This window comes from Platalea leucorodia (genome assembly GCF_965183815.1).
Source record: "Platalea leucorodia genome assembly, chromosome: 4".
NCBI classification, from domain to species: Eukaryota; Metazoa; Chordata; class Aves; order Pelecaniformes; family Threskiornithidae; genus Platalea; species Platalea leucorodia.
The window spans coordinates 76,378,599-76,392,642 of record NC_138826.1 but is presented as its reverse complement, the minus strand read 5'-3'; the positions used below and the strand labels follow the sequence as shown (position 1 = coordinate 76,392,642).

At 35.9% G+C, this 14,044-nt stretch overlaps 1 protein-coding gene across 1 annotated transcript in view; it reads left to right on the top strand.

Moving 5' to 3' along the window:
• Nucleotides 1-14,044, top strand: part of CFAP54 (cilia and flagella associated protein 54) — a gene marked incomplete at both ends in the record, with an annotated part of 119,345 nt that overhangs the window by 32,428 nt on the left and 72,873 nt on the right. Inside the window, 9 exons of the mRNA XM_082311068.1 lie at nucleotides 444-502; nucleotides 1,530-1,658; nucleotides 2,342-2,489; nucleotides 3,308-3,385; nucleotides 3,469-3,590; nucleotides 6,908-7,081; nucleotides 10,283-10,375; nucleotides 12,783-12,968; nucleotides 13,800-13,942. Coding sequence (XP_082167194.1) covers nucleotides 444-502; nucleotides 1,530-1,658; nucleotides 2,342-2,489; nucleotides 3,308-3,385; nucleotides 3,469-3,590; nucleotides 6,908-7,081; nucleotides 10,283-10,375; nucleotides 12,783-12,968; nucleotides 13,800-13,942 — 1,132 coding nt within the window. The remainder of the gene's footprint in view (nucleotides 1-443; nucleotides 503-1,529; nucleotides 1,659-2,341; nucleotides 2,490-3,307; nucleotides 3,386-3,468; nucleotides 3,591-6,907; nucleotides 7,082-10,282; nucleotides 10,376-12,782; nucleotides 12,969-13,799; nucleotides 13,943-14,044) is intronic.

The following is a 14,044-nucleotide window of genomic DNA, read 5'->3' as shown; positions in this document are numbered from 1 at the left end:
CTAGCAGGTTGTCTCTCTGAAAGGGCAAAAAATGAATTTATTTCGGTGAAGAAATAAATTTTTGACAGGTTTAGAGGGCTGTAAACAAGAGCAAAGAAGCTGCTTCCTCTTGTTTTGGAAAGGAAAACACAATTCTGGGTGCATTCTTGATAAATGAAAATAATTTAAACAATCCAAATGAACATTATAAGGGTGATAACAGCCCTTCAAGGAATATTAAATTGGATAATCATATACTCAATTAGTATAATTGTACATATGTAGCTATTGTGTTTAAACCCTGAGAAGCTTTTCAAGAAACAATATAATTACCTTTCATAGTCAAGTACTGAAGAACTGAATTATTGCCAGACTCTTAAGTTAGTAGTAGAGCTAATCAAATGCTACTAAAATTTTCTGACTATATTTCATTTTCACTTTCTGATTTTCTTCCTATAAAAAAGGAAAAAGAAGTGCCTCTCTCTCGCAAGATGAAACCTATGATATTCCTGAAATACTGATGGTAATGTCTAATTTGTTTTAATTAATATAAAGATATAAAGTTTTTGAATAGCATAAGAACACTTATTTCTGCTTGAAGCTTTTCATACATTTTTTTATTTAGTTTTATAAAGTTGAAATGTTTCACACAATCATGCTAGTGCAGAGGGAAAAAGCAAAGATTTTTTTTCAAATGAAATAAAATCTGAAACTTTTCCTGTAGTCTTTTACAGTAATCTGTGATATGGAAGAAGTTTTAGTTGAAACTTCTTTCACAGCATGATCATACTGATTTCCACTGTACACTCTTTTTTATGCCAACATATAGTACCAGCTTTAAATCATTTAATGGCTCATTTTTTAAAGATACAAAGATACAAACTTTAGCCCTTGCTTCATTTAGGGAAATATTTTGGGTTGTGCTTTTCTTTGTTTGTTTTTGTGAGGGTGATGTGGAATAGATGGAACATCCTGAGTGTCCTTGCTTTGTTCAGTGCGTTCAGTGCTCAGCACTTTGCAGAAGTGTCCAACCAAATAGTTCAAAATTACTTACTAAAGCACATTAAGAAGAAAAGACATACATTAGTCTGAGGATTCAGAAATTTTGTCAATGATATGTCTTAATGCTTGCACACATGGAGAAGCTTTAATTCAGTGATAGTCTATTTAAAAATGTTCATTTTTGAAAAATCAGTGTTTTCTTAACAGCATCTAATGGAACATTGAAAAATTGCTTGTGAAAAATACTGTGTTTGTCAACTTAATTCTCTAAATTCAGTTTCATTCTCCTGTAAGCTAACCCTTTGAGTTAGTAAATTGTTTTTTGCGAGCTGAAGGAAAATCAGTCCTAAATTAATTAAAATGACTTGAAATTTAAAACATTGATATTAGTATATGAAAGCATGGGGAGCAGTGCCTATGTAAACATTATTTGAGAGTTTAAACTGCAACAGCTAAAAATAATAGCACTTTACTTTTGATAGTCCATATTATTATAGCTCTTAATGCTGTTATCTAATAAAACGTGTTTCTATGTGTTTTCATTTCAGAAAAGTCCTACAGAACAATTACAAGTTGCATATGAAAGTCTTGAAAAAGCAATTAATGTAATGAACACATCTCACTTAATGACCCTTCTACCAGATGGAAAGTCGATATTTGACAACTGCTGTACAAAGGTAAAGTCTACAAAAATCTACACTGAAACAAAATCTATAAATAATGTATTGGATTTTGATGACTCATATTTTCTTCATACTTAGAAATCTTTATTATCAAATGTACCTCATCTTCCCAATCCATGTAAGAAAAAAATAGAAAAAATAAATCTCTGTGCAGTAGAAAGAGCATTTTTCTCTTTCAGTAATAAACTATAAACTCTTTTAGGTTTTCTTTGCCATTTTCTTTTGGAAATAATCATAATTTGTAGGTTTCTCCTATAAAATAAAAGTAGAAATCCTTTTCATATTTATTGCTTGCAGCTGTTTATTATTAACATTAATTTTTGCTGCTGAGGTGAGTTCAGACTTTCTAAATACTATCATTCTACACCAATATGATCTTTGTTTTGTGGAGTGGTAACACAATAAAACATTTTTTTCTGCAGTTTCATATATATTATTAATCCAGTTTCCTATTGATTCTCAGGTTTTGTCCACTTTTCTTTGTCCGTTAGCCATGCTTTCTCTGTCTAGTCATTCTCCTTCCTTCCCTGCTTTCTTGAATGACTGCATATTACACAGATATGGCAAATGTCAGTGTTTGTCAATTTACTGAAATAATGGTATCAATGTCAAGATAAATGCAGTAAGCTAAGTAATAAAAGTTTGTGCTTGCTTAATTGCCACTTCCTATTTATTAGGTGGACTCAAATGATCAGAATTTGAATTCTGTTTTGGGATGTGGTAATGATAAGACAGGAACAGGTAATGGTTTTGTAATGGATTTACATGTGGAGCTCATTCAGGCCCAACATCGAGTAGCTGTGAAACTTCTTAAAATGGCACAAGGTAGGTTTCAGTAAAGCTAAATGATCTTCATAGCTTGATTAGAGTCCTCTGTTAATGTATTTTGTAATACTAAGACATAAAGGAGTATCTGCTTTCTGAAGAGGAGCTAATGTTGGGCAGTTTGTATGCCACGTACAGACAGAAATAATGTATTTAATTTGCAGAATTTAGATTTACCACGATACTAGTCTCTAACCTCTGATCAACCAATAGGAGTTAAACTTTGCTAACAACTACTGGATTTGATTCCTAGACAGTTTGTTGTGGTATTTCAGTTATAATATTAACTGTTACAGTATCAGTAAGGAAGAATTGGGGGATGCTTTAAAGAATTTTTTTTTCTGTAATGCTAATTTTCTCTCTAGAGAATGACTTGAGTATTTTATTCAATGCTTTTTGTAATCTGAAGTTCTACTGTGAAGTTGTCCTTATCTATTCCCAGTCAGCACATATCCCACTCTTGCCAAATGCCTTCTGAAAAAAACTCTACTTGGTCTCCCATTCCTGGTGTTGGTTTTTTTTTTTTTAATTGAAAGCTAGTATTAGTTTGACACTGCAGAGCTCCCCTGTGCACTGCTCCCTATGATCAAACAATATTCCTCTTTTCTTGTGATGTTAGTATAACTACTAAAGATGTTAGAGCATGAGGGTGGAATATTTTTAGTGGCATGATCAGTCCAAGAAATTCTCCTTGAACCAAAGAAAAGAACATGAGATAGAGCAGAGCTTTACTACAAAACTACGTATTAACCCCTCTCACTGACATTTTCTCAATAGCACTATCAGAATGAATAACTCAGGATTTCCTTCCCACAAAGGTGCTCAAAAGGGTGACAGAAGTCTTAAGTCTAGCAAGTCTCATGTGAAAAATGTTAAAGATTTCCATTATTTAACAGGTAAGGCTTATTAATTAAGATTCTAGAAGTATAATAAATTATTGCTGCTGCTTTATAAATGTCTTAAAATATGTATTTTACAGAGGCACTTATAATGAGAAAAATAAAAAAGAATAAGCTATCCAGAGCAATCTTTTTGATGCAAAAGGCTGCACAGAAGTTCCCTAAAGAGTTAACCACTTCTTCCCAAAGGCAGCTACTGGAGGTAATAAAAAAAAAATCTTACGGTAGAAATTCTTTACCATTATCACAGTTTTTCATGTTCTGTGTAATTAAGACTTGGATTACTGCTTCTTACAAAAAGAAGAAAAATGGAAGGAACTCGAGGGACATTGGGTGTTTTTAGCTTCTGTTGTCAAATTTTCCCTGAGAAGTTTCATTATGATAGAAGAATAAAGTGACTTAAAACAAGGAAAGAGCACATCCCCAAATTTTGTGCACACAGGAAACCTGAAAGAAGATATGAACTTTCTTTCTACACTTAATCACCTAGACTTTGCAATTATGAACCTATGCTTTGCCAAAATGTCATGCAGGTTTCCTTCTCCCCATTGCAACCTTCGACATCCTTCTTTTTCCAAGATCTGTAAGTTGTCTTAGATTAATTTGGCTGGTGATGATGACATGGACTTTATTTTATTCTTATTAAATAAACAGTTTAGAAGTTGGAGATTTTGGAATTTCTTGAGGCTAAAAGTAGATTCTTCATGGGGTCATTTTGGAGTCTTTTGAAATCAATGGGAATCTTTCCGTTGAGCTTTGTACCAGCATCTATCCATGAAAATTGCCTTATCATCAGTGGGGCATAAAATTTCTTTATAGCCTGTACAACAGATAACAGAATCTGCAATTCTCACTATATAATATATGAAAAAGTATTTTAAACAACAAGTTACTAGAAATTATTTTTCTTCTAAGTGCTACAAATTTGGAAGCATGACATCTTTTATGTCAGAAGAACACAAAAACTGGATCAGAAAAGACATACACTAAAAATCTCTCTCATATATTTGTAAAATAGATGGCATTTATGAATATAAGATGTAGTGATATGGTATGAAAGTTGTAAGCATAGTCACCAATGAAGACTTACAAGCACTTCCCAAGAAATATGTGGTTATCCTAAACAAACATTTGCAAAGGCCTTATACTGACCTTCACTATATTTTACTTCTGTGCACTTTTCACAGAGAAAGATGTAGGTAGAAGAATATAATATATTTGCAGCCAGTTGCCAGAAAATGTCAGAATTAACTTTGCCTGGACAAACTTAACATGATCTTCTTTGATATTTGTACTATGATGAAATATTTAATTATATGCTCAATTAATCTTCCTTCTTGAGGTGGAAACTTCATGAACAGCAAATCCATACCTTTATTTTCATGCTTCTGTGTAGAGGATTTTGCCTTTTTTATTATAGAACATTCAAGGGGTCTATAGAGAATTACTCATACCTTCTGGTCTTTTCTACTGTACTCAGCACAACATGATCTAAGTCTGGTCTTATTACACTGCAAAATAGGAAAGGAGTTTAGTTTCTTGGAGAAACATACAAATAACCTTTTCTCATGCAATAAACCACCAGGCAGATAGGGAAGCTTCTGATTGATATACGTATACTCATCTACATCACACTGCTTAATTACTTGAGTTACTGTGTACCCTTCAATTTTTTATTTCTCTCACAGTTGTTTCATTCTTCCTTCGTGTCCTATATGTCTAGTTGGACACCCAAGTCTTTACAGAATTGGTGCACTGGTAGTTCTTGTTGGCCAGCTGTAGAATTGAATTAATGTGATTAAGCTAATACCACAGTGCAAGCCTGTGGCAGAAGCAGGGATAAAATGTGTTTTTTATAGTGACATTTGGCTTCCTCAACCATACGATTATTCTTTCTCCTCTTGCAACACTGCCACATTTATTATCTTCCAAGTTCTACAATTAATGAAGTACAGGTCATGCAGTACCACTCTGTCACACCACTATCTTTATCCAACCTGGGAGCAGTTCCATCCTGGCACTAATAAGAAATACGTCCTCAGAGAAGAATGAGCCTGTGATTCTTTTAATCAAAAATTGTATCATAGTACAGCTTACTATAAAAAAAGTATACTTTTTAAGGAAGCAATGAAGTTTTTAATTACCAATTACAAAATTTGAATGGTTGTGTGAGGGAAAGAGTCACTCCATACCTTGTTCTTTATCTGATGTTCTTCCTTAAGCATTTCCCACTAGGGTGGATGCAACCCTAATCTAAAGGGGGAGGAAGTAGGGTGAAGTGAGGGGTTGTGCAAATGATTAGCTATGTGATGTGATTAAGGCTCTATTAAATCTTAGCTCCGCGTTTCACTATAAATCTACAGCTAGTTTTTGGTCATTTTTGGACATGAGATACAAGGCTTATTCAATCTGTGATCTGACCCAGTATGGTTGTTCTTATAGCCTTATAAATGTATGAGGACAGAAACAAGGAACCGTGAAAGTGCAAGACTATAGGACTGTCACTGAATAACCAATAACTTGGGATTTTCTTTTTCAGTTTGTCTTTCAGACTCAGTTCAGCCCAAATCCTTGGTCCAGTGTATGGTACTAAAAGGTTTCAAATAAAAACCCTAGTTGCAGGAATATATCATCTCTCTCTTCTCCAAAAATAATGTAATTTGTCCAAGACATCCCCGATCTCTTAAGCTCTGGGAACTGGCCTTTTTGGCTTTGATTTGTACTGGACAGCTGCCACAAGTAAAGATACAAAAGTACTAAGTTCTTAATATTGAATTTCCAACTTAAGTTTCTCTTCTCCTGCCAATGCAAACAAGGTGAAGAAATGTACCAATTTGCCATTCAGTCCAGTAAGAAAAAAATGTATCCTGATCACCAACTAAATGGCCACATAATCACTATGTGCAGGAGGCTCCTACATTTTTGGAAGACACTAATAGACTGCCAGTCAGCTCTCAGCTCTCTGCAGCTAACCAAGGGAAGTGGCTTAGCCCTTCCTTTTTCTGGGCCTGCATTCTCCTCCCTTTACTTTATTTCTGGACTTTATTTCTTTTCTCTGATTCTGGAGTCCAGAAAATCAGTCTGACCCCTTCCGCAGCTCCTTCAGAAATTCCACAGATTAGGTCCCCAGGTCTCTCCTAAGTAAGAGTTGATATCTTTTTTGCTTCTTGTTGGAGCTAATCACTGGTTGCCACTAGTTGCTAATTAATATTATTTGTGATCACTCTCTTTTTTCCTATAAGTTCTTCCAAAATTGGATATGCCTCAGCTGTGCCTCTTTTATGTGCAACCCTGCATTCCCTTCATTGTACATTGTGAAATTAATCTGCATATGTAGGGCTTACAGAAAGTACCATTCGTCCTAATTTAGGATGCAAGATGATATGAAAATCTATAAAAAGTTTTCTAAATAGCGGTGAATTTTTTATAAGATCATTTTGAAAACCATTTATAAGTGTTAAATCTGTCTGATTGTTATGTTTTAATAGTTTTTCCCTTTTGTTTTAATTTAAATCATAGGAAGCACTAACTTTAATTGAGCAAGCTGAAGCTGAACAAAGTGCCTTGTATCACAGTATCAAAGAAGCTATGAGCAGCAAGAAAAAAAGCAGGACTCCTCCTCCCCCTCTATTACTTTCTAGATCACATTGCTCCATGACATTTAAACCAGCCCCATTCTCTTCAGATATTCAGGTAATGTTTTTCATGATGACTGCATAAGAAATAATTAAACAATACACAAGAGAGCAAAAGTTGTTTCAACAGTGCTATACCATCACAGTTTTCTCTGTTGTTCTTGAGAAAATTACGTTATTCTGACTTAAGTATGCTTTTTTTTTTCCCCTGTGAGTCAATTGTGACTCACTGTTTTGATCTTCACATCTGCATGAAACTTTCTTCATCTCATGCATCATGTTCCTTGGTGTTTCTGTTGTATAACACTTATTTATTCTACTTGTCAAAAGCTCATTCTCTTGCTTAGGGGCTGACATATTCCTAGTTACCCTTTGAAGAGATGCAAGGCTGTTGCATCATGTGATGCAAGAAAGTACTACACTGAAGCCTCTGTTAATAAAGTGCTGAAATGCCATAGATCAGGTGGAAAAATCTACCTTCTGTTGAACACGTAGAATCACAGAACTACTCAGGGATTCTAGGAGAGTTTTCTAGTCCAGCCTTCTGCTCAAAGTAGTGTTGGCTGTGAGATTAGACCAGGTTGCTCAGGGCTTTATCCAGTCAGTTCTGAAAACCTCCAAGGATGGAGACTGAACAGCTTCTCTGGGCAACCTGTTCCAACAGGGCAACCTGTTCATGGGGAAAACTTTTTTCCTTATCTAGTTGGAATGTCTCTTGCTTCAATTTAGGTCTATTGTTTTTCATCCTCCTACCGTGCTCTACTGTGAAGAGCCTGGCTACATCTTCTTCATCACTTGCAGGCACTGACGGGCTCCTGGTAGGTCCCCTGAAGCAACCTCTTCTGCAGGATGAATAAGCCCAGCTCTTGCAGCCTCTTCTTGCAGGGCTAGTGCTCCAGCTCCTGACCATCTTGGTGGTCCTCTGCTGTAATCACTCTAGTTGTTGAACATTTCTTGTAAGAATGATGGGGACAGGAGGGAAACTGGCTGTGGTATCTAGATGTAGTCTAATGAGTGCTGAGCAGAGAGGGATAGTCACGTTCCTCAATCTCCTAACTGTATGTCTGTTAATACAGTTCAAGATGCTTTTAGGCTGCTTTGCTGCCATGGCACACTGCTGGCTGATATTCAGCTTGCTATTGAACATGACTCCGCAGATCTTTTTAGTGCTGCTCCCCAGCCCATCAGCCCCCAGCCTGTATCCTTGTGAGGGATTCTTCCTTCCCAGGTGCAAGACTTTGCATTTGTCCTTGTTAAATTTAATGAGGTTCCTGTTGGCCCATTCCTCTGGGCTCTCAAGGTCCCTCTGAATAGCAATCCTGCCCTCAGCCATATCAACTGTTTCCCTCAATTTGGCATCATCTGCAAACCTGGTGAGTGTGTGCTCACTTTTTGCCTCAGGTCATTGCCAAAGACATTAAACAGGACAGGTCCCAGGATAGTCCCCTGCAGTGCTCCATTTGTTACCATGCTCCAGGCAGAGCACAAACCATTAACAACTACTCTATGAGTCTGACCTTCCAACCATTGTTTTACCCATTTATTTGTTCACACCCTGATAATGCATCATCCTAATTTGGATATAAGAATACTGAGAGACTGTTGCAAAAAGTGCCTTGCTAAGGCTGAGGTAAATGGCATCCACTCCTCTCCCCTCCTCTGCAAATCAAGTAATTTTGTCACAGAGGCCAGTCATGGTGGTCAGCCATGATTAGTCCTTGGTAAATCCGTGCTGACTGTTGCAAATCACATTATTCTCCTTTATATGTCCAGAAAGGGTTCGAACAGACTGAAGTACAAAAAATTCACTAGCTGCAGTTTTGTCGAGAGAGAAATTTTCTGAGCGATTTTGCAAGCTTCTTTAAAAAATGATGTGTATAAAACCAGTAGAAACTCAAATCTTATTAATAGTGGTAAGAATGTTTCTGTGAAGAGTTGTTTTATAACTTGCAGTTTTATTACAGTTTGATTAGTGAATTTCAAAGAAATTAATTAGGGAAGTGTTCTTCCTTTTTAACCCAAATGAACATAAAATAAAAAAAAATTCTTTAAAGTCTGGTAGTTCATCTGTTTTAGTAAGTGTTAAGACTTCATTTTGTTCCATACAGGAGAGTGAATGTAACATATTGGGCCACTAGATGGTGCAATGTGCTTATTATTCTTATAATTTGAGCCCAGCTATTCTAGAAGAATTTTTTTTCTAAAGATACGCATAGCTGTTGAGCGGACATGAAAGGTATTTTTTATGAAGAACTTATTAACTGGAAATGGATACCTTGGATTTAATTAGACATATATAGTTCTTGTACTAGAAGTCAAAGTATCTCTAAAATTTCCTGATCTTAAAGTTGCTCATTTGCTGAAAATAATCTCCTCTATTTCAATATCTCTTTCTGAAAAACAGTCAGGATTTGTTGCAAAACAAATCATGTGTTTTACAAGAAAAATGAACATTTTAGCTGTACAGAATTTTTATATGTTGAAAAATGACCTCATCTGCCACACCTCAGGCCTGTTTAAATGTCCACTGGAAGTAAATAGACTCAGTATAGTTTTTCGTAGAAGAAATTTAATGCAAGAGAACTTCATCAGATGCATCACTTACTGAAATCCATCTGCCCAGTTCTGCAGAGATGAAATCAAAATTAGTTTCCATGTTTGATCTCACTGGACACAACTGAGCACTGATCCAGGAATGCATGCTCACATTCTTCCTTGGTTAAAGATATTGAAAAGTGTAGATGATATGCCCAATGAGATTATCAGCAGCTTGATGGCATTAAAAAAAAATTATATCAATAGGAACTAGAACATGGCTTATTTAGAAAATACTACTGCATTACTTCGTATCTGCATTTCTGTTGCCTGCTTTTAAGGATCTGTCCTCAAGTAGTCTGCTGAATCGGAACCTGATGTCAGCTTCAGAAGACTACTATTGCAAGGATCAAATAAGGGATCTAGATGACTAAATCTACAGGATGACCTATAGAGTTTATGCTTTGGGATAGGTTTGAGGTATAGGGTAGCTCAAGGTAGGAGATAGGATAATGGAGAGTCATCTGCTTTTATTGCCATTGTAGTATATCTAGTTCTCCAGTTAAATCAATTAATTAATGTTTCTAGTGCAGTTAGACTATATATTTTTATAACTATTTTTTTTTTCCAGAGACTGTTTTCACAAAATTAGTACATTCTACGCTAGGCAAAAGTTGGAAATACTATTATGTATCAACTCATTTTGTTCTCATTTTCTTCAAAGGTTTCATGGTACAGTATTTTGGGCTCTGTAGCAGGAAGAAGTAATATGAAAGTAAGGTTAAATAACAATAAACTTCCAAATGCAGGAGAAGAGGTAAGACAGAGGTAAAACTCCTTTAGGTCATTCTCTCTTCCTTTAAAAAAGCCGAACTTTCTAAATGTATACATCTGACATCTTTTAATCAGGTAGCTGGCCAAGCCTTTGACAAACCTTTTGATCTTTGTTTTAAGAAATTGAAATTTTGCTAGGCTGAAGGCATACCAAAACCTGAAACAAGTTCTAGGAACCTTTTTTGAATAATTAATTAAATGACTCAAAAGCTTCATGTTAGACAAGTCTCTGTCCCTTCTGTTATAACTGTTTTTTGAGCGACAGCTAAGAAATACAAAAGGAAAAAAAGTATATGATGTATTTATAGAGTATGCCCCAGACACTACTCTTTCCAGGGATTCAAAAAAAGAGAGATTCTAAACGGATATAAAATTTAATATTTTTCTTAATTGTGTAACTTATATCAGCTATTTCTTCTTACCAAGACCTTACCTTACTTGATTCTGGCAACATGATAACTTGAACATGAACTCCTTCGATGACCTTCATGTTCAGACATGGTTGACTTCTAGGTTCATGCTCTTTCCCTTTCATGCTGTGAACATGTGGTATGACAAATCATGCCAATTACTTATGACTGATCATGTGACTGTGTCCGTACTCTTTTGTATTATTTCTTCATTACAACTTGATGTTTTATTTTCTGAATTTGTTTTGGGTTTTTTGTTTTGTGTTATTGTAGTTTTTTTCCTTTGGATCACACTCTGATGTTCCTGCACAGACCGAGAGAGTTCTGTTTTTCACTCACTTACGCATAGTATTGCATTGTCCACCTGAATGACGACCATGATCCATCCAAATGCTCTGCATTGTGGGTTTTAAAAAAGGGGCAAAAAAGCTTCAGCACATCCTCTTCAGCAAATTTTACTGTAGTCTCAGACCTGAGAGATCATTTTTATATCTGAAAATCTTCTTCATGAAGAGTTCTGTTCTTTGCAGGGCAGGTCTCTGTTTTGCATTGTGACAGAAGAATGATCTCAACTTCTTTTGCCCAATGTTTCAAGCTTTCCTGGTTTTGTAAGCAAGCTCTATACCAACACTGATAGACTTGTCTTTGGTGATGGAGAGGAAATCTTTCCCTTTGCACCTGTTCCTCCATCTCCTCCCCGAAAAGGAAGGTGTATAAAAAGAGAAGGTGTGTGTAGCTACTGGCAGCAGAGGCTTTGATGTTATTCTTCATATTCTTATTATCAAATCCAGAGAGTCAAGCTTCCTGCGATGTCCAGTGAGCTAGTTTCAATGCACTATCCTGCCCCAGGTGAATTAAATGTTTCACTGGAGACTTCCACCCCACTGCTAGCTGTTCTTTCTGTGAACTTGCTGCAATCCATCCAAGCCACTGACTGTCATAGCTCTGGCAGGCGCTAGAGATGCACAGACCTGAGGTTAACCATACGCCTCAGCAATGGAACTTGTTGTTGCTTTAGGATATGCTTTTGCAAAATGCTGATCTGCAGACAAAGTCACTGTCTGCCTGTTCCGTGGAAAAGGTTTAGACTTCTTAGTGATGGAATGATCTGTCAACTTATCAACATGAGAAAAGCTTGCTCTAAAGGGATACTACTGACTACAGATGGTCTTACACTAATTTCTGGTCTGCTGGTTCAGGATTCAGCCCCAGCATTTGAAGGGATTTCTGTTGTTCAGAGATCTCCTTATGAAGGCCAGACAGTATTTGAATAAGAGCGCTGTGTTGATGCTACATTACGACAATCTCGTTTCTCATGTTGTGCTTCAGTCACTGTGTCAGTTGTTTGTTGTTTCAAGACCCTAAAACTTTTCTTTGTGTAAGTTGTCCTGATTATGGAGGGGAAGGTGGACAAGCCTGTTAGGAGTAAGCCATGATGTTAAACTGCAGGTGGACAATTACTTGAAGGAAAAATGAAGAGAAGATCTTGAAAATATGTTGTTTGTTTTACGAACTCCAAAGTCCTGTTAATGGTGCTGAGAGGACCTGAGACATCCTCTGCCCATATCTAATACATGCATGTGGCATGTATGGAGGAAACCCACATGCTCTTTCTCTGGAAGCACAGCTCAGGGCTAGAATGTTTCCAGCTCAATGACTGCAATCACACTCACAGTCTGAATGTGCAAATGAATAAAAATGTCTTAGAGAAACTTCAGGTCCTGGTACTTAGCTGTTATGTGCTCTGTATACTCAACTGCATTCCAGAGACAACTGATACTTTTTTCCCTGTCATTTAATTGTTTTCTCATTGTCTTCAAGAACCTAATTATGTGGAAACATGACATGTCTGTTAATCTAGGTTGTATTTTGATTGTATCCAAGACCATTAAATAATTTATTTAACAGTAAAAGTTTAGAATTTGAGATTTGTTTTTGATATGTACAGTGGGTGTAACTAGAAAATATTTTTATTGATAGATACCAGCTGATGGGAAAAGTCTTTTGGAAATACAAGGCTTAGATCCCAATGAGAAATACATATTTGCAGTCGCAGCATATTCTTCTGATGGAAAACTTATTGGTGATGCCATTGGGGAAACGACTAAGCCAATCCTTGCTTATCCACCTCTTTCAGCTACTACTGTTCGAGCCTATCTAACTCAGGTAGGGTTAGAGTTTTGGATAATAAACACCTACTTTAATTTGGTTGCAATTATTTGTTTTCACTGGTAGCTCTTTTCTGGTAAAAAATCAAGACTTTCTTGCCAAAAGCTTTATAAGCACAAATCACAGTTTTAACATAACAAACTGTATATTTGAGTAACTCAATTCTTCAAATTCCAGTTTTATGGGAAATATGTCTCTCAGCTAGTTTTCTTATCCCTGTTCCTGTTTTTCAGTCTGCATTTAACTTCTTTCTTCTTTTTTATAATTTATTTTTTTATTTTTGTGATTGAGACCAAGTGCTAGAAATCATCTTATTAGTCATTACAGTATGGGATGAAAGATGTGATTGAACTTACCAGGTATCAAATCCAACCATTTTCATATTGAAATTATTTTTGTAGTGTCTTGTGGAAGACCACAAAGACTCTGTCAGACCTTTATCATAATTTTCTGTATTCTTAATAAAGAAAATTTAAAACAGATTGTGGCATGGAGAAAAGTGAAATTGTCTAGCCCTGTAGATCAGATCATGGGGAACGGTTAGAAGATTTCCTAAAATCTTCCGGAGTAAGAGGTATCCACATGAATTTATGCCTACTTGTGTGGCTCTGTTTACATCTCATTATCAGCTCATAATCAGCTCATAATCAGCTTGCTACTAGATGTGTTTTATTTGAATATGTCAGAATATTCTTAGAGAAATTGTAAATTTAAATTTTGGGGGGGAGTTTTAAAACCTTTCTTTATACTAGAATCATATTTGACTTGGTTATTTGATGAACATGGAAACTTGGTAAGTTTGTTGTTGGTGGTGGTTTTTTTTTGTAGGTAGCCTATCAGACTGGCAACTACACATTAGCCAGAGAAGCGTTTTCACCAATGTGGGATTATTTTGTTTCAAATTCTTCTCCACTGCCTGCCAATGCAGCTGTTATTTCTGCAAGTAGTAATTTGACTATATCTGAAAACGGGTAAGTGGTGAAAACAAAATTAAAATAATAGTTAATTATAGATGTGCACATTTTATTTTAAAGAGTACCAGGTTGTGATATTTTGTTCAGACTTGCGTTATG